Below are 21,579 nucleotides of genomic sequence, written 5' to 3'. Positions count from 1 at the left end.
GCCTGGCTTATAGCCAACACTTTATAGATGTTTGATGATGACTGAATGGGACCATATACATATATATATATATATATATATATATATATATATACACACATATATATATACACATACATACATTAGTATTTATACATTTAGAAAATTCATAATTCAGACTAACTGCTTTAAATATCACCTGTAGGCTGAAAACTTCCAAATTTCTACCTCAAGCTCTAACGTGAGTTCCAGACTCACATATCCAACCACCTACTTGACATGTTAAAAGAGAATGCTGTGACTTTCTTCTTAAACCTACTTCTGCTATAGTCTTTCCCATCTTATTGTAGGTAATTTTAATTTTTCTGGTTGCTCAGGCCTAAAACTCAAATGATTCTTCCATTACATTTCTCCTTTCTTCACAGCTCACAATAAATCCTTCAGCAAATCCTGTGGTTTCATCTGCAAAATCTATCCAGAACCAGTCACTTACACCATTTCTACTTACTACCTTTGACCAAATCACCAATACCTCTCACCTGGACCAATGTAATAAGCTCACACCTGGTCATTCTCCATTGCCTCTTGTTCTCTCACAGTCAATTTCCATATAGCAGTCACAGCAAGCTTTTAAACAAAACCAGATCATGCTATTTCCCTATCTGTTCTTTTTAAAGCTTTACTGCCTTCTGATGCTTAGGCTCTTCCTTTGCAAGCTCTTCTCTACTTGGAATACGCTACTCCCAAATACACACGGGCTGATCATCTCATTGTATTCAGGTCTCTGCTCAAATGTTATCTGAACTAAAACACTTTCCATCACTATTTACTTCACATCACTCAACACAGCACGCCAGTGCAGATATTTTCATATCTGTGAGGCAGGGACTTATGTCTTCCACATTCCTGTAGACCTAGTGCCTAGGACAATAACTGATAATAGTTGGCATTCAATAAATATTCCATGAAGCAAGTAAAAATTTCACTAGTGTGTGAAAGTAGAGCTATCAGCTTTAAACATCTTTACCCTTCATTGTTAACAGCCCAATAAGGCCTTTTCCTTCCCAGTAATAAACACTTATGAGTACCTAAGTAAAAGCAAGATGATAACAGTTTGAAATCTATTGTTTGGAGAACTTATCTAGGTAGAGTCCCTCAGAGAACAACTCCTTTAAATTAGACCTGGTGCAAATCCTGTGCCAGGAGGACTTGCTGCCTAATTACCTTTTGTCCTGGGTCACATGGTATCCTCCCCGAATTTTATATCCAACCAGAAACTGAGAATGTGATCCTACTTGGAAACAAGGTCACTGCAGATATAATTAATTAATTAATTATTTGCTAGCTGTATTTAATTAATTCATATCTGTTCTTGATGGTCTGTTACTGACTTGCAAATCTGAGTAGCTCATGATTTGGGGAGTAGAAAAAATATTCTAATGGGGAAAAAACAGTGCAAATGGAAAAACTGTTAATGACATACACATTAGTAATATGCTTTATAAATACTCAGGGTTTAAATTTTCATCCTTTAAGACGAATAAAAGATGTTATACATGTACATGCATACCTTGTTTTATTGTGCTTTGTTTTATTGCACTTCACAGATATTATGTTTTTTTTACAAAATGAACGTTTGTAGCAACCCTGTGTCTATCAAGTCTATTGGCACCATTCTTCCAATAGCATTTGCTCACTTTGTGTCTCTGTATCACATTTTGGTAATTCCTGCAATATTTCAACTTTTTCATTATTATTATATTTGTTATGGCAATCTGTGACCACTGATCTTTGATGTTACTACTGTAATTGTTTGGGATGCCAAAAACCATGCTAATATAAGAAAACAAACAACTGATGTTCTGACTGCTCCACTGAACACTGAGATGTTCCCCTGTCTCTCTCTCTCTTTGGGCCTTCCTATTCCCTGAGACGAAACAATATTGAAATTAGGCCAGTTAATAACCCTACAATGGCCTGTAAGTATTCATGTGAATGGAAGAGTCACATGTCTCTAACTTTAAATCAAAAGCTAGAAAGGACTAAGCTTAGTGGGGAAGGTATGCTGAAAGCCAAGACAGGCTGAATGCTAGGCCTTTTGCCCCAGACAGTTAGCCAAGATGTAAATGCAAAGGAAAAGTTCTTGAAGGAAACTAAAAGGGCTACTCCAGTGAACACACAAATGATTAGAAAGCAAAACAGCCTCACTGCTGATAACACAGAAAGCTTTAGTGGTCTAGATAGAAGATTAAACCAAGCCACAACATTTCCTTAAACCAAAACCTAATCCAGAGCAAGACCCTAACTCTCTTCAGCTCTTTGAAGGCTGAAAGAGGTGAGGAAGCTGCAGAAGGAAAGCTAGCAGAGTTTGGTTCATGAGGTTTAAGGACAGAAGCTGTCTCCACAACATCAAAGTGCAAGGTAAAGAAGCAAGTGCTGATGTAGAAGCTGTAGCATATTATCCAGAAGATTTGGCTAAGATAAACAATGCAGGTGGCCACACTAAACAACAGATTTTCAACGTAGAAACAGCCTTTTTTGGAAGAAGATGCCTTTTATAGCTAGAAAGGAGAAGTTAATGCCTGTTTTCAAAGGACAGGCTGACAACTCTTGTTAGAAGCCAACGCAGCTGGTGACTGAAGCTAAAACCAGTGTTCATTTACCACTCCGAAAATCCTAGGGCCCTTGAGAATTATGCTAAATCTACTCTGCCCAGGCTCTCTAAATGGAACAGTAAAGTCTGGAGACAGCCCATCTGTTTATTACAGGGCTTAATGAATTGAATATTTTAAGCTCATTGTTGAGACTGCTCAGAGAAAAAGATTCCTTTCAAAATATTACTGCTCATTGACAATGCACCTGGTCATCAGGGCTCTGATGGAGGGGTATGACGAGATTCATGTTGTTCTCATGCCTCCTATCACAACACACATTCTGCAGCCCCATGGATCGAAGAGTCGTTTCACCTTTCAAGTCTTCTTTAAGAAATACACTTCATAAGGCTATAGTTGCCATAGCTAGCGATTCCTCCTATGGAACTAGGCAAAGTAAGTTGAAAACCTTCTGGAAAGGATTCACCATTCTACATGCCATTAAAAACATTCATGATTCATGGGAAAAGGTCAAAATAGCAGCAGTAACAGGAGTTTGGAAGAAGTTGATTCTAACCCTCATGAATGACTTTGAGAGGTTCAAGACTTCAGTGAAGGAAGTAACTGCAGATGTGGTGAAACCACCAAGAGAACTAGAATTGGAAGTGAAGATGTGACTGAATTGTTGCAATCTCATGATAAAAGTTGAATATATGGGGATTGCTTCTTATGGATGAGCAAAGAAAGTGGTTCCTGAGATGGAATCTACTCCTGGTGCAGATGCTGTGAAGACTGCTGAAATGACCACAAAGGACTTAGAATATTATATAAACTTAGTTGATAAAACAGCAGCAGTGTTTGAGAGGACTGACACCAATTTTGAAAGAAGTTCTATTGTGGGTAAAATGCTATCAAACAGCACTGCCTGCTACAGAGAAATTGTTTCTGAAAGGAAGAGGCAATCGATGCAGCACACTTCACTGTTGTCTTATTTTAAGAAATCACCACAGCCACCCAAACTTCAGCAACCACCACCCTGATCAGTCAGCAGCCATCAACTTCAAGGCAAAACCCTCCAGCAGCAAAAAGAATACAACTTGCTGAAGACTCATGATGGTTAGCACTTCTTGGCAATGAAGTATTTTTAAATTAAGGTACGTATATTTTTTTAGACATAATGCTATTGCACACTTAATAGTCTACAGTACAGTGTAAACATAACTTTTATATGCACTGAGAAACCAAAAATTTGTCACTTGCTTTATTGCGGTTATTTGATTTACTGAGGTGGTCTGAAATTGAGCCCCCGTTATCTTTGAGGTATGCCTGTAGTTCTTAAAATGTTTGATTTGGAAAAAGTTTTAGTTAAAAATACCAAATTTTATAAATTACAGCAATCATTTAAATAAATGTTTAAATTTCTCTAATAAAAATTTGTCAAATTTAACACTTTAAACCTTTCTTTAATTTTATTCTTAAGAAAGCAATTAGAAATCATTCATTTAATTTTTTAAGTTCAAATTTTAACAAGAGGTTAGAGGTAAAGGGAATATAGACCAAAGATTTTATCTAACAATTAGACTAACAGTATTGACTTGATTTCAAGACCACTTAGCCAGTTAGGAACAAGCTAGAATTCAAAGTCAGGTTTCTGAATTCAGTCTAGTATTCTCAACGAGTTTTCTTCTAAACTATTCAAGATAACTTTCCCTCATTTTGTGACCCAACTCCAAGCCTCCCTCAAATCTTTTTGTAAAGAAATTAAATATAAACATAAGAAAAGAGGCTTGTTAATCAAGAGGGCTCAGGTTTTTACCGTTGGCAGTGTTTTGGGTCTCTGCCGCAATGCGAGATGTCTACATTTTGCTTAAGCCACTGAGCTTAAGTGTAGGAACTCACAAGAGTCAGTACAACAGTCCCTATCATGAGGGACTTCAAATTCTTTATCCTTGGGCTTCCCTGGTGGCACAGTGGTTGAGAGTCCGCCTGCCGATGCAGGGGACATGGGTTCGTGCCCCGGTCCAGGAAGATCCCACATGCCACGGAGCGGCTGGGCCCGTGAGCCATGGCCGCTGAGCCTGCACGTCCGGAGCCTGTGCTCCGCAACGGGAGAGGCCACAGCAATGAGAGGCCAGCGTAAAAAAATTCTTTATCCTTCCTTACTTCTTTCCTGTCCATCTTCCTTCCTCACTTAGTTTCTCCCTCTTTATATTTACAGATATTTATATTTACATAAATATGCATTATGTGAAGGCACAGTCTTACACATAAGGACACAAACACCATCTTTTGAGGTTCATGATCTTGCACTAATTTAAAAGGTTACAACAAATGCACAAATAACTAACCCAAGGTAGAATGTGATAAACTTCATAGGAGAGACTGAAAATGTGGAGGTTTATAAAAGAATTCAAATACAGCCATACTTCTTAAATTTAAATAAAATTATTTTGAAGCTTAAAAGGCTAAGTAATCGCTATTAACAAATAGTTTTTACACATGCATGAAACAATCTTCACAATATTGGGGGATATGAAGGAAACCACAGCTTTCATTACTTGAAGTTGACACAGTGTTTGCCTTGGAAAATTCTCAGGAAACTGTGGTTTTCATACACCTCCAGTTTCTTCCATTTCAAATAAATTAAATTAAAAAAGGAAAACACCTCACTTTTTAATGGACACATTTTATTTTGGCATATGGGTATTTACTGTGAACACAAAGTATTTGGTGTTCAATTTTGAAAAGAATTTTGAGAATGTACATGTAAATATAAACAAGGGTCTAAAAATGAAAAAGCTCTCTTACACACCATGTTCATTCCTTTGAAATGTTGCCTTAAAACAAACTGACGCTAAATGAACTAGTACAGGTAGAATGCTAGTAAGATACTTTTATCATTAACTGGACTTAAATTCAATTCCAGGTTTTACCTAATGATATAAACCAACACATTCATATTTGTATTTATTAAAAACATTCAGAGATATAATAAGAAACAGTCTATTCAGCTGGATCAGAAGAACTGTGGCAAACAAAGCAAAATATGGCTTAGAGTCCACATTTATAAGAGAATGGGAGACTTTTCTGTATTCAATGAACTCTTAAAATCCCTACAACACCATGATTTCCAAAATGCAGTCTTACACATATGGAACTTATTCCATCCTTTTGTCCTAAACTTTCATTTTGTAGGCAGAGACCTGGGTTTAGAACTTGGATCTGACATTTCCTACTGACTACCTATGACCATCGGTATATTTTACCTTTCTGGGCCCGTTGTCTCATCTGTTAAATGAGATTATCATCATCTTCCCTGAGAAAGCTAACGTGTATAAAGCATCTAACAAGTCAGGCAACTGGTAGATGTTAACAAATATTAATTTGCTTCCTCTCATCCTGTAGTTGTTTAATATAACTGTGTTCTATTTCCTTCCTTTTTTCCATAGTGCTTAGCTGATTGCTCTGCATATAACAGATGTTTTGAATTGAGAAGCCCTTGAAATTCTGGCAATAATTGTCTGGAAATATCACAGTTCTAGTCCCCAAACTCTCTAGCTTTAAAACTCTCGTACAAATATTAACTGGCTACTTAATCTTTCTAACCCCTTTCTAAATTTGGAAAATGAAGACACCACTAGTATTACTACACACACATGTACACACATGCATGTGCACACATGAATGTTTTCCATATGAGATCATTGTTGTAAGATCAATTGAGGTAATAATGTATATGGAAGAACTGTGCAAGCTCTAAGAAGTTACACAAATTAGTTTGTTCTGCTCTATTCTGATGGTCAGACAGCTTCAAATGTACAGAGCTCTATATAATAGCCTTATTTCCTCTTTGGTCATCTTTCACTAACCACCCTTCCTATGGCAAACTAATCAGTCTTCTCTCCATGACACTGCTACTTGCCTCATTTTTATTCCAGAGGTTTAATTTATTAACATATTTTGATACAGAACATGAATCCAATCAAAGAATACCACAAATGACATAAAACAGTAGCAAAGTAGTTGAAATCAAATAGCTTGGGAGGAATCTGAAATCATTTTAAGCAAGGCAATTTCCCTTGGCTCTAAATCCTCAAGGGTTCCATCGAGAACTCTGATGAAACAGAACTGTTTTCCTTTTCTCCTTCTCCACCTCCCTTTCCTTCCTTCTGTTTGGAGGAAGATACCAAAAGGGCAGAAATGCAATCAGGTTTTGCTTGACAATATTTCAGTTAGATCCTAAACTTTCTATGTGAATATTATAAATCTCATGACTACAAATATAGTAATATGCAAATGAATTTACTATTACAAAATAAAAATGGATAAGCGAATATAGACACATTTCCCCATTTTTAGGATGACATTTTACACAATGGAAGGTTTAACAAAGGGTTGTAAATGAAAGAAGATACCCTAAAAAAACCTGATGCTACAAATATTACACACACATCAACTAACAGTAACCTTCCAAAGTGAAAAAAATCTGACTGAAAAGTTAAAAAAAAAAAAAAGACAAAGGATATTTTATTTTGGATATTTCAAGTTAAAATTAAATAATATTGTCAAGTTTTAGTGTTGAAATTTAAATGGAAACATAGTATTAGCCAACTAAAAATAAATTGCTTTTTATTCTCATCACAAATTAAATATTATTGAAATACTTTTAGAATGCAGCAACCAGAAAATTCAAAAAATTTTTTCTGGTAAAAACCTTAAATTATTATTTTTTTAAACTCTCAAGAGAAAACAAATATGTTCTACCATATTTTTATACAACTACCACTATTGTATTTAACATCATTATTTTGTCAGAAATATAGATACACCAAGACACAAGTTAAAAACTATACCAGAACTAAAATTTTTTCCTCTCTATGAATGAATGCTATAAAATAAGAATATTTACTGTAAAATCATGTTAGTATAAAATAAGGAAGCTGTTTGTAAAATTACGCTCATGACTTTGGTGTTGCCTTCCTAACAAGGACTGTGACAACAAATCTTCCCTCCCCTGAAACATACAAAAACTTTCATGTTCTGGCCTTCTTACAATAAAATGCTTTAAAATTTAACATGGCTAAAATCAGTGAATTGCAGAGAGGTGAGTGCTAGTGTACATAAATGTAGAATCAGAGTATTTTTTTCCTTAAGGCTGGAATAGGAAACTTGACATTTACAGTTGGAGATTCCAACACACGTCTCTTAGTCAACAATAAAACAAGTAGGTAGAAAGTCAGTAAAGATGTAAATCACCTGAACAACACCATCAATCAGTTGGACCTAAATAACATTTATAGGACACTGATCCCAAAATAATAATATTGTTTTCAGGTGCACATGAAATATTCACCAAGATAAGCCATACTCTAGACAAATAATAAAGTTAAAAGAATAAAAATCATAAAGAGTATGCATATGGATCATAAAGAAAACTAATGAAAAGATACCTGGAAACCCCCAATTGTTCAGAAATTAAACAACGTACTTCTAATTAAACCATAGGTTAAAGGTGAAATTTCAAGGGAAATTTAAAACATTTTAAACTCAAAGAAAATAAAATATATCATATTTATAAGATGTAGCTAAAGCAGTGCTTAGAGGGATATTTATAGCATTAAATGCTTATATTAGGAAAAAAGAAAGGTCTAAATCAGTAATTTAAGCTTCCACGTTAAGAAACTAGAGAAAGAGCAAAGTAAGCACAAATTCAAGAGGAAGAAATAATACAGATTAGAGCAAATGTGAATAAAAGTGAAAAAAGAAATGTAATAGAGTTATAAAAATTAATTAATCCAAAAATCTGTTCTCTGGTGGAACTGTCACATAGCCTTTAGCAAAGTGGGTAGAAATAAAAAAGAGGAAATACTAAGGATGAAGCAAGTGACGCAAATGCAAGGAGCAGAAGATCTGGGTGAAAGTCCTAACTGTGCACCTAAGAGTGGCATACCCTTAATTAGCTCACTTTATTCTTTCTGAGCTTCAGTTTCCTTACTTACAAAAAGGGGGTAAAAATAATTTTCATAGGGTAAATGCAGGGATTAAATAAAATGTTCATAAAAACTATTTAGAAAGAATAAAAATAAAGAGTCTCTATTCTGATTTGTAAGATTAACAGACTAACTGCTATCTAACACACAAATGCCACATTAACTTCAACATACCTTTAAGGTCCTTGAGGGTGTGGTATCACAGCGAAGCAAAATTCATAAATTACCATAAAAATAATTTTTGGTGGCAGTAGTAGAGCTCAAATGGGGAGAAATCATTGTACACTAATAGTAACTGGCAGGTGACTGATTGACTGATTGATTGATTTTTTAGTAACTGGCTTTTGGTAAGTTTTCTCTTCAAGGAAAAAAGTGAAAGGAAAAAAGTAGGTCAACAATACAAATAAGGAACTTTTCCTAAAAGAAATACAACCCCTGGCAGAAGTACCTTTTTGCAGATTTTTTCAAAGTTGATATCATCACCAAGAGCAGATTTAGTTACTATATCAGGTTTCAACTCCTGTAAAAGAATAAAACAAACTAATTTTAGTTATGAGCCTTATTTTAAACTGTCATTATTATATGAGAAATTCCTTCCCATGTGCTTTTAAGAAATCCATTATTTAAAGAAACTACTACTTATTTTAATGACATTTCAGGACATTGGCAATTCTATCAATTTAAAAAGAAATGTAGAGATTTACAGAGAAACACTTACATATATATATATTTTTTTCGGTACACGGGCCTCTCAGTGTTGTGGCCTCTCCCGGTGCGGAGCAGAGGCTCCGGACGCGCAGGCTCAGCGGCCATGGCTCACGGGCCCAGCTGCTCCACGGCAAATCTGGGCTTCCCTGGTGGCGCGGTGGTTGAGAGTCCGCCTGCCGATGCAGGGAACACGGGTTCGTGTCCCGGTCCGGGAAGATCCCACATGCCGTGGAGCGGCTGGGCCCGTGAGCCATGGCCGCTGAGCCTGCACGTCCAGAGCCTCTGCTCCGCACCGGGAGAGGCCACAACACTGAGAGGCCCGTGTACCGAAAAAAAAAAAAAAAAATCTAACCCACAAAACACTTTTCTATTATGGAAGGAATTAACCCACATTTATTTTAGAAAGTTAAAAAACACAGAAAAACAGAAAGAAAAATAAGTAAAATTACCAGTAATGTTTACATGGTTATAATTTTATTATACACCCTTCTACAAGCTTCTTTAAAAGAATTTAAGTTTGATATGCATTCCACTAAGGGAATGAAGGATGACTTTAGATCATATGAAAATGCAATTTTTCTACATTAATAGTTATCAAGTTATTCTAATACGCATAAAAAATGAACTTTTTTTATTATTGTCTAGAAGAAAGCTAAATAGAAAAATCAGTTGATTTTAAAACAACACTGAGTGACAGTAAGGTGGATATGTGATGTGACAAAACTGCAAACATTAAGTGAAAATGATATTTAAATTATACTTTAAACAAAAACAGGACCATAGTATTTTGTAAACTAGCTTTATTTAATAACAGGGCAAATGTCTATTTTTGGTTTTTTTGCTCTTATTTATTTAATCAAATTCTTATTACTGGACATTAATACATTTTCTGAGTTTTGATCTTTTTATAAATAAGAATGTGATGACTATCCTTGTACATACTGGTTTGTGTAACTCCTTCTGAAAAATTACCACAGATTCTATATTAAAGAGCTATATTGGAGTTTTGGAAGAAGAGTAGAATGGGAAAAAAATATCAAATATTGATAATGATGATCCAATGTCAAAAAGATCAGAAAGCACTGTTTCTGAGAGTAAAAACTCAATTTCATTTTGTGTACACTAATATAAATGTGAAAAATGTGTACGTAAAACAAATCCATATAAAAAGTACATAAATGATGGACTCATTTTAAAATTGTATATGTGTGTATATATAAAAAAATTCATTATGTGACATAATTTGGCTGAAAATGTCTTTAAGTTTGATGAGCTAATTTAGGAGATGGCCTCCCTTAAGCAGTTTCAAGTTAATAAAGCTATTTAAATTATAGTTAAAAATCCAGATTTTAAGACTTGCCCCACATTTGTCAATGACTGGCTATAAGCACCTTTCTTTACTCTGTAAGACAAAAATCAGCCTAAAGAGTGAATTGGTTAAATTTTATTGCTAAAATGAACTTAAGTAAGTGCAGATGGTAATGATACTACCTAAATCTCAACCCACCCACATATTCCCTCCAAAACAATAAATTCAACAAGGAGTACAAATAAAACCAAACATGAACCGTGCCCTCAGCATTATTAGTAGATAAATACCTATAAGCAGAGAAACTAACACCAAATTCAACAGCTCTCACTGCTGCTATAAGCTTATGAATTTACAGAGCCAGAGAATGAAAGACTAAGATACTAGGAGGAAAAGAAGAGAGTGGAGTGAAGGACATGCATTAATGACAGACAAAAAGCTCCACAAGAAAGCAAAAAGTACTACAAAAGGTCAAAGTGTTGAACACAAGTCTCAGACTTGGTAATTCACAGCACTACAGAGAAGGAAGGGCTTGAAAGTGAGTGATTTTGAAGGCGACAGCCTCAAGAAGCACTGCTTTGAGGAGAATTAGATAATTAGGGGTCGTGCACTTCCCTTTAGGGATAACAGTGTAGGTAAAGGAAAGAAAGAGAAATTAAGGACACTACAGAGACAAAAGAAAATACATGTAAACCAAGTCCTCCTTCTCATTATCCGCTAAAAAAATGTCACTTTGCCATACTGACATAAGGTGGGCCCTGTATAAGAAACGTCTACAGTTCAGAAAAGAAAAAAAAGTCAAATTCATATAAAATTAATTTAAGAAGAAAAAAGAAAACGTAAATCAAAATATTTTATCTGATTCTCTCCTAAAAATTAAACATCAAAAAGACAACTGTAACATAACCCTGCAAACTTCATTAGGGAGCCTCAAACAAATAGTTGGGGCCTATAACAAAAAAACTTGCAAAATGAGAAATTAAAACACTGTAGAAGAGAAACAGGTAAAACACAGAAGTGCATCAACAGTTGATAAAGCTTAGGAAATAAAATGCAAGAAAAGAAAACCTATCTCAGAAAGAGAGAACAGATTTAAAGAAAAATTCAATAAGGAACACTGAAGAAAGGCAAGAAAACACTGAAGAAAGACAAGAAAATGAAAAAAAGATAAAGAAAAAGGACAGAAAGAAAATGGCAAAGGATAATCCCACATACATGTAATTGGAGTCTCTGAAGGAGAAAAACAATAGACAAAAGCCAGTACTTAAAACTATAGTTCTAAAACAACTTTCTGGAAAAAAACAACCAAAGAATTTAACAAAAGGGTTTTACTATGTACCTAGCTTAAAGAGACCTGGAACAATCAATAATGAAACCCTATTCTGGTAAAACTATTAGACTTTAAAGACAAAGGAAAAAAATCTTCAGAGCTCGTGGCCAAAAAGATCAATTTAGTTATAAGGGTGAAAAAACTGAGCTGGTGTCAGATATCAAGAACAAAATAAAAATAAGTATGGAGCAGCATTTTCAATATAAGCAAGTGTAAGCCAAGAATTTTACAGTCACATAGCTCTAAAGAATCAGGTCTAGAAAAAATAGTTTTGAACTTGCAAAAATTCAGGAAATACAGTACACGTGTTTGTCCAGAGGAATCTTCTAGAGGAGGAGTTCAGCCAGCAAGAGATAATTTTGGTAAAAGAACTGATGGTGAGTATGTATCTGCAGAGCTAGAATTAAAAGAAATGTGGGGGCACAGGAGAAAGAATAACACATAAACTTTGTCCTCATGCTCAGAGCCTGTGAATAAGTTACCTTACATGGCCAAAGAGACTTTATTATGTATTTAAGTTAAGGATCCTAAAATGGGGATCCTGGATTACCCAGAGTGGGCCTAACGTAACCACAAGGCTCCTCCTAAGAGGGAAGCAGAAGGGTATGAGTTAGAGAAAGAGGAGAAAAAGGGAGAGATACTGAGGTACTGAGAACTAAAGATGCTGTGCTGTTGGCCTTGAAGACGGAGGAAGGGGCCATGAGTCAACGAACACAGGTGACCTCTAAAACCTGAAAGAGTCTCCACAAGGGATACAATTCTGTCGACATCTTGGTTTAAAACTTCTGACTCCCAGAACTGTAAGATAATAAATCTGTGTTGTTTTTAGCTGCTAAATTTGTGTTAACTTGTTACAACAGCACTAGAAAACTAATATACATACGTTTTATCTCCCACCAATCTTCATATTATAAAATAATTCATTACACCATATTATTTGGACAAGCACCATATACCATAAATAATGCCCAGAATTAAATACTTGCCTTAAAACCATAAAAGTAAAATCTAGATGCATTTGGATGGCTTAAACTTTCTTTATCACCCCACTCATACTTCAGTATTTTGGGTCAATTCATTTTTACCTTAATTTTAAATATAAACATATGTGTCATTAAAAGGGAATGCTATCTCCTATGACATAGTTCATATAAAATTTTTAAATGGTGCTTAAACAACAAAACTGTATGGACAGGAATGCTGTGCCATAACTAGAATTTTGGTTCAGAACTATCCTAATTAGACACTGAGGAATTTAATAAATCAAGCAGTTTATCAGACAAGGCAAAAACTGCAATAAAATATATATTATGAAGTTATTCTTCCCTCCCTACACTTTTATTCAGAAGAGATCAGGAACTGCCTTTCAGAATAAGACTCTTTGATGTGTTATTCCAAATGGATAGACAGCACCTCCAATGTTAGTATTCCCTTCAGCATGTAAGACGAAATTTAACCCACAGCCTTTCTCAATCCTTCTAAGAGTCTGCTATGCAGTCTACTTGACAAGTTCATGGTAAACTGCCAGGACTTTCAAATCATCTCTTAATTGCTCCAAATTCTAAATTTATATACATTCTGACTCAGAATATCTAACACACATTTAAAGGAAGAAGTCTTAAACAACTATTCTCATTATTCTTGGATTGGACTTAGTAGTTCTCATGATAGGTTATAATTTAGCCACAAAATTTCATTTACTCATATTTTAAGAATAAATTACCCTTCAAACTGATTATGAAAGCCGGTTGCTACAGCAAAATTCACTAGGGTCTAATAGATCAGTAATATAAACTGCAGGGGATAGTGGGAATTTATTTTTTTTTAAAGATCTGAAGTAATTCACAGTTTTCAAAGAATGCCTTGGATGATGGATGTTTTACTGGATTTGCGGCTGTGGTACCTTACCTGACAATACATCTACTCTCTTCGTTATAAATGAATGGCTTCCCACAAGAGTTTGAAAAGCACATAAGATTGCAAGCTTTGTGGATAAAACTCCAAAAAGCCCTCATTTAGGTAAAACGTAGAGAACCCTAAAAGACAAATGGTATTTAGAGGCTTGGACATGAAAGAGTTGCAACAATGCCAGGTTTCTGGCTAACTACTCAGAAGAGGAAGTAGTTGGAACCAGCTTGTTGGGAACACTTCTGCTTAAGCTAGCTTGAACATGGTTAGGTAGTAAGCCATCTGGTCAAAAGGTCTGAGGAACTACATAAAACAGTCAGAGAATAATTTATGCTTATACTAAGCTTAATCTTTCACTTTCTTTATGGGAAAATGGAATGAAGAGCCCAGAGTGTAAGTTCTTCAAGGGTGAGAATGGTCTCTTATCCACCTTTGACTATTTGATCCTAGTATAATGATATCAATACATCTGTTCAACAGAAATGGACCAGAGTGAAAAAATTTTAAATGCCTATTTCTTAGTGAGAGGTCAGTAAAGTCTCTTACCAATAGACAAGTCAAATTCAGAATTTCCAAAGAATTTTTAGTTGCCAATGTGGGTTTTTTTCTTTAGAAAAGCAAAGATGAAGAGATAAAATACTAGAAAAAATAGCTAGGACTACTAGAGTGTTGCAAAACAGAAGACTTACTGCTCAAAAGTATTCTACATTACCATAATTTTTATTCATAGTGGGAGACGGCCAAATACTACTTAAGAACTCACTGAAACGTAGATATTATATTGTGAATGGCTGGGAAACTGCATTAGCTAACAAGCCAGGCAGGTGCCATAAAAGACAAGACTGCTCTTTCTGAGAAAAGATTTCATTACGAACTGGAAAACTAAGATCCATTTCTAGACCCAGCAAAAGACATTTTTACACAGCAGCTCTGTTCCTATTCCAAAGACATTAAACATACTCAATGCAGAAAGGTAGACTTAAACATGGTTAAGAAAATACCAATAAAAATGTGAAAGAAAAGACACCAGTTCAGTGATTATATGATAATTTTACACTATGCCATTCCTAGTATATAGGGTTAAGACAGGAACACTTGGCTTTCTTTCATACGAAACTAATTCCAGTGCCTTTTTTCAGATAAAATATTTCTGTTAAATTTTAGAGTTTTCTGTACTTTAAATTGAATTTAACCATTTCAAATAATTCTGCAATTTCAAATGCAGAATAAGATGCATTATTCCATATGGTAATTTGCAAATTTTATACCAAAGTCATACGTTATGGACTTTGGAAAAAAATACCTACCTAGATTTCAACTTAAAAAAGAAAATTTTAAACACTTTTAAAGTTTGACAGAAAGTAAAATGACAAAAGTAAAAACACAAAACCATTCTCAATTAGAAAACCATGGATCAAGAAAAAACAATGGGAAAATGAAGATACCTGAGTTATGTAACAAATGCTAAATATGGAATACTGCACTAAACAACTTTAAAATGAGTGTAAGAGAGACACATTAAACTGGACAAGTAAAACTTGAGCTACTTTACAAAAATGCTGCAAAGATTTTTCATAAAAATAGATGTTTAAATTTATCATCAAAGGGGAATTAAAAATAACTAATTTGCCACCAATCAAATGCTAATGCTAACAAATGCTCTGAAACTGAGCTTAAGTAGTTTTTTTCCCTTAGATTTCCTTAAAATAACTCAAGTCTGAAAATCTTCATCTTCCCACTTGCAAGCTTATTCATCAGTGAGGCAGGGCTCCGTGTTGACTTGCATAAGACAAACATTCTTTTATTTTAGACATTCAATCCAGCTTTATTTCTAGCATCAGTATAACTCGTTTCTTTTATTTAAGGTTTCAAATTTATAACTATCCAATCCATCTCAAAGATGAAATAAAGCATTAACTTCTTTACAATATATACGCTATGAGTTACTAATCCATTCATAAAGATCAGAATTATAGGGGACTTCAGCTCTCACATAATTCTATACCTGTGTAGGAAAGGGTTAACTCAGCAGGCCTGGGCTGATCAAACTCTGCACAGTCCTGAGAAGGCCTATCTTCAAGGACTGGCCTTTGGCCAGGAAATAAGTTCTGAGCCCTTGGGCCACAGGCTTACCAAGTTGATGAGGCAGTTTACCCTAACAATGTGATTTATGGTGATCATGTCTCTACTCTGGGGAGCTGGAGTCTAAGTAGTTATGGTGAGTCACGCAGGTGATTCATGGCTATGTGACTGGCTCCCGAAAAAAACCCTGACACCAAAGCTCAACTGAGCTTCCCTGGTTGGCAACACTCTGCAAGTATTGTCACACATCACTGCTAGGAGTGTGTCCATGCGACTATACTGGGAGAGGGCATCTACAAGCTTATGCTTGATTTCTCCTGGACTTCCCCCCATGTGCCTTTTCCTTTTGCCGATTTTAATCTGTATCCTTGAACAGAAATAAACTGTTGCTCTGAGTATAAAAGTTTTTTTTTTCCTTGAGCCCTGTGAATCCTTCTAGTTAATCACTTAACCTTGGGGACCCTCAACCACTCAACTTTAAAGCAGAGAAAATGATAACCTAATAAAGTTTAAGAGACTCATTCAAGGTATTACAATAGGGCTCAAACTAGAATCCCCACAGTTTGCTTTTTGCCATAACCTGCTGTCAGTGGTGATAAAGTAGAAATTCCTTCTTCTTCACGTTAAACTAACATTGCTCAAGTTTCCTGCATTAAAGATAGCCATTCACTAATAACCAGATCCATCAGAATATATCTCAGTTCCTTTATTTCACACTGTGCCAGATGCTATTGCTTTGCTTATATTCAAGAGCAAATTTAATTGAAATTAGTTAATCCCAATTTTGAATATTTGGCTGTCTCCTTCTCTCCAAAGGCTTTTGTTTGAACAAATGAATATACTGACTTATAACTATATAACCAGTGTAATGTTGTCTCTGGCTGAGTGGGGAAAGTATGTTTGCAACCAAACTATTCTGTATCAGGCAGTGGGGAGGGACACTGGGTAAAGACAAAAAGTAACTTGGAGGCACTAATCAAGCTGACATTAATTCCAACTGGCTCTAAGATTGGGCTTTTAACGCAGTAAAATATAAAACATGTTTGTAGTTTCCAAAATGTGATTAAAATTGGAACATGATATTTAGATTATGAGGGGTTAATCCCAATACCAGGGAATTACAAGGTACCAAGAAAAGTCTGGATTCTTGGAGGTTTTTCTTGTCTATTTGGAAATGAGGCAAGAAATGCACTTCTCTGAAATAAAGAAACTGAAATAACTCGTGAGAGACCTATTGACATCCAAATTCATGCTTTTCCACAGATGGGAATCTCATTATGGTTACCCTTCAGTGACAACAAAAACCTTATTTCCTAAATATTGTTCTACTGTCTCCTAAATACAGTACCAGATGTAACTTCAATAAGGTTATACTCTGTCATCATATTGCCAAGGGATTTTTCCAAATAAAATATCTTTGTCTTCCTCCTTCACCTATTCCTGTGTTATCTATGGTAATTAATGGCATCTCCAGCCTCTGCTACTCAGGTTAGACAGCTCAGAGTCATCTGACACTGTGGGCCTCTTCGGCATGCTTCTGTTATGCTCCCATCCCCCTTTCCACTTTCTCTGCTGTAGTGTCTGTTGAATTTAGTTCCCTCCTTTGGATTACCGTTATCCTACCCACAGGCTCAGAACTTCATTACTGATTGTGTGGATTATAATAGCATAACTGGGTTTCCTGCTTCCAGAACCAGTTAACTCCAAGGCCCATTTTGTCACTGTCTTGAATACAGAATGAAGCCAAAGAACTTAAGTCTGGTCTTTCATTACCTGGTCTCAATGCCTCTTTCTAATATTACATAATACACTTTTTCTAGGAGTCTCATATGCCATTCATTCAGTTTTACACAGAATTCCCTGAATAAATTTCCTATTCTCCCACCTCAGTATCTTTGGCTGGCCATCTGCTTTTAAAATTTTTATCGTGAAATGCCTTTCTCTAACTGGTCACCTTCCTTTCTCACTCCCTTTCTCCCCAATCAAGATCTATTCAATTCTTGGTTTCTGAATGTCACTAAAATGAAACAAGGCTTCTTAGAGAAATGGCTGATTATGGATCTGAGGCAGAAAAAGTATAATCCCTGCAAAATTTTGTTATGCCAGAAAAGGAAGAACTAATTGAGTTCTCTCAAAAAGTCATAAAAGCTGGCTTAGAAAGGATACTACTGGTCAAATTTGGGTGTCCAACAGAGTAATGACAGCAAATTATAACCACACTGACCATATCATTTGTTGTTCAAACCAGGACCCATTTGAGAGTGAAATGAGGCTCTTTTAAAAATAATGCTGGGACAAGTGATGATTACCAGAACACCAAGGAAATCTAGTCATATGGTCACCCTAATTATAACACTTGACAATTCTTGCTACCTCCAGATTCTCTTTATTTTCTCTTAAAGCCACTTCAAGCAGGCTTTTACCCCACCAATGCTATTCTTGTTAAACTGACCAATCTTCACGTTGCTAAATCTAATGAGCAGACCTCAGTGCTCCTCTTACTCGACATATCCACAGCATCTGACTCTTACCTTCCTTGGCCTATTACCAACTTTCAGTAAGTTAACTGCTCTTTTTTCCTTGATATACTTTCTTTATTTGACTTACAGGACCCATGCTATTGGTTGTTCTTTCTTAGCTTTCTTTGCTAGCTCTTCCTCTAACTAAATACCTTAACAGTAGACCAAGATTCTGTCCTTGTTATTCTTCTCTTCACTATTATCTAAGATTTAGTGATTTCATTCAGTTTCATGACTTTAAAGATCACATACATGTCAACAACTCCCAGAAGTCTCTTTCCAGCCGAAACCTCTCTTCTGCACTCCAGACTTATGTATCAAACTACTTCATATCATCTCTCCTAACCCTTCGTACCCTGCTCTATTTTTTCCACAGTATATCATCCACTAACATAATACATAAGTAGCTTATTTATTATGTCATCTTCCCCAATCCCCCAGAAAAATAAGTTACAAAAGACCAGGAAATTCTATTTTTCCCCCCTCAGGTGTATCATAAGTGCCTAAAAAGAACATGTCATTTGGTAAATGTTCAAAAATACTTGTTAACAGAATAGATACTGAAGTTATTTTTACTTGTTAGACATTATAAATTGTTAAACTGAGTATCTCAGTTATCTCAGTATTGGGTATAGCATAAATCAGACCTGCCAGTAAACACTGCTCCTGTTCAGGAGCTGAATGAACTACAAGAGAGTACATTTAATAACTATGTCTTTCATCCAAGTTTATTATTTGACCAGGTTGATATGTGAATCTAAATTGCTATCACACCTAACACATAACTTCATTTAGGTAAACTAGTAAAATAATCTAAAAACTTTGTATCTCTTGATCCTGCAAGTATTTCCTTTACAAAACAAACACGATAAAGCAATATAAATTTAAGTCTCCATTCTTACCTTGTTACAGTCAGTCACTTTTTAAGACTCAGCTTCATGCTACAGGAAGTTTTCCTTGAATCCTCAAAGCAGTACTAAGTGGTGCTCCTCCAATACATCTATCAGTGTTCTGTACACTGTAGTGAAACTGTTTACATGTCCATGTCTCTCATTAGACTATAAGCTTCTCAAGGGCAAACACCATATTAATTTCTATATATCTATAAACTAGCACAGTATTTGGCATACGAAGTACAGACCTAGTATATTTTTGCTGAGCTGAAATAAAGTACTTTGGACTTGAGGATGGTTCTCAAATGACATTATAAAAATGTGCAAACTTTTCCGGCAAAGTACAGAACTAAACAGTATCAGGTAAAACTTTCATTTTTTGTATCCTACAGTACAAACTAAAATAATAAGGATGATTTCAACACTGGTCTAAATTCACAATGCAACACGGACAATGATGATGGACTGTGTGGTATAGTACATCTCCAAAAGATCTCTGTTCAAGAACTCTGTCATTGAATAGTTTGGGCCTACCTTAAAAAAAATGGTATTGAAGGCAATGGCTATCTTGAATAATATTTCATCTATGCTATTTATATGGAGTGAAAGACTACAGAGATTCAAAATCTTAAAAAGTTTATTAAAAGAGTACTATACTAGGAACACTGATATTGCATATTTTATTTAATCCCCACAGCAAAGAAGTCAGACATGAATTATTTCCAGTTTTAAAATGAAGAAACAGACTCAATGACACACAATTAGTTAATGGTACGAAAACAATATCAACCCAACTTGTTAAAAATTTCAGGAAATAACACAAATGGCTTTATTCTTCTTTGCTGTTGTAATTATACCCTTCCTCATCTTAAAAGTTATCAACATACTGTTGATTTTAGTTCAAAAAACTCACTGTTTGAAACTCAAATTCTTAAACCTGAAATTAAAAATGAACTAATAATAAAGTCTCTAGCATTAGTATTAGATGGAGTATAAGAAAAAGAAACAAAAAAATTACCAAACAACTTTGATAGAGATTTATCTTCATTTTGATTAGAAAAATTTAATGGTACTTTGCTATAACCTCTTTAAATATCTATTTATAATAGATGTGCACATTAATATTTGAAATATGTTACTGAGAGTCTTCTATTGTGCAGAATATCAGGCATTGTTTAAAAATACAAATAACCAGAAAGAGTAGAGTTTAATTTTCAAAATAACATGCAAATGACCTGACATAACACAAAGGAGCAAGCACTGCAATAGACTGTTAAAAACTGATCACCCAAGTACTATACATATGAAGATGAAGTAGCAAGGCAATTTCTCCTCAGTGCTGTCGCTCTCAATGGCGGAAAAAATAAAACGATACCCAGAATCACTGCGGGACCTTTCTCAAATCGCACAAACATCCCATTCATTATGATGTATGTCCCCAGGCATGCATCTTCGACCATTTATCCTCTGCCTCCCCCAACAAAATCACTGTTTCAGAGGATGGTGAAGGCTGTGAAAATGATTCGCTCTGGTTTTGTTAAGAGCATGTACGAGGCGGTGAATTCTGCCTTGTTATCAGATAAAGCTACAGAAACTTAACAACAGGAATGCACAAAGTATGTGGAGGGGATATAATATTGATTGAAACGTAGACAGAAATGGTCAGGAAGAGAGAGGCCAACTGATAAAAAAGCTTTTAATACCCACAAGGAATCAGAACTGGTCTGGTAGACAACAGGAAAAGCTAACTTAGGTTGCTGATTATGAGGATGATATAATAGGAAATTTTACCAGTGTCAGGTTTTTGCTGGCAGCCAGTTAAAAGAATTACTAAATATCAACAAATAGTACAGTAGTCTCCCCTTATCTGCAGTTTTGCTTTCTGTGGTTTCAGTTACCCATGGTAAACAGCAGATCGAAAATAAAAAATTCCAGAAATAAACAATTCATAAGTTTTAAATTGTGCACCACCGTTCTGGGTAGTGCGATGAAATCTTGTGCCATTTTGACCTGTCCTGCCTGGTACATCAATCATCCCTTTGTCCAGGTTTCTTGCCCGTTAGTCACTCAGAAGCCATCTCCTACCAAATTGACTGTTGAGGCATCACAGAGCCTCGGAGTAGTGACACTGGCTATTCGATTATGCCAAAAAGAAGCGATAAAGTGCTTTCTTTAAGTGAAAAGGTGGAAGTTCTCGACTTAGTAAGAAAAAAATCCTAAGCTGAGGGTGCTAAGATTCACAGTAAGAACAAATCTTCAATCCATGAAAT

At 35.3% G+C, this 21,579-nt stretch overlaps 1 protein-coding gene across 1 annotated transcript in view; it reads right to left on the bottom strand.

Annotated features, from left to right (window-relative positions):
• Positions 1 to 21,579, bottom strand: part of SRFBP1 (serum response factor binding protein 1) — a 53,431-nt gene that overhangs the window by 8,140 nt on the left and 23,712 nt on the right. The window contains exon 4 of the mRNA XM_060143471.1: positions 9,009 to 9,080. Coding sequence (XP_059999454.1) covers positions 9,009 to 9,080 — 72 coding nt within the window. The remainder of the gene's footprint in view (positions 1 to 9,008; positions 9,081 to 21,579) is intronic.

Source organism: Lagenorhynchus albirostris, chromosome 3 (assembly GCF_949774975.1).
Source record: "Lagenorhynchus albirostris chromosome 3, mLagAlb1.1, whole genome shotgun sequence".
NCBI classification, from domain to species: Eukaryota; Metazoa; Chordata; class Mammalia; order Artiodactyla; family Delphinidae; genus Lagenorhynchus; species Lagenorhynchus albirostris.
This window is presented reverse-complemented; position numbering and strand designations above follow the sequence as displayed.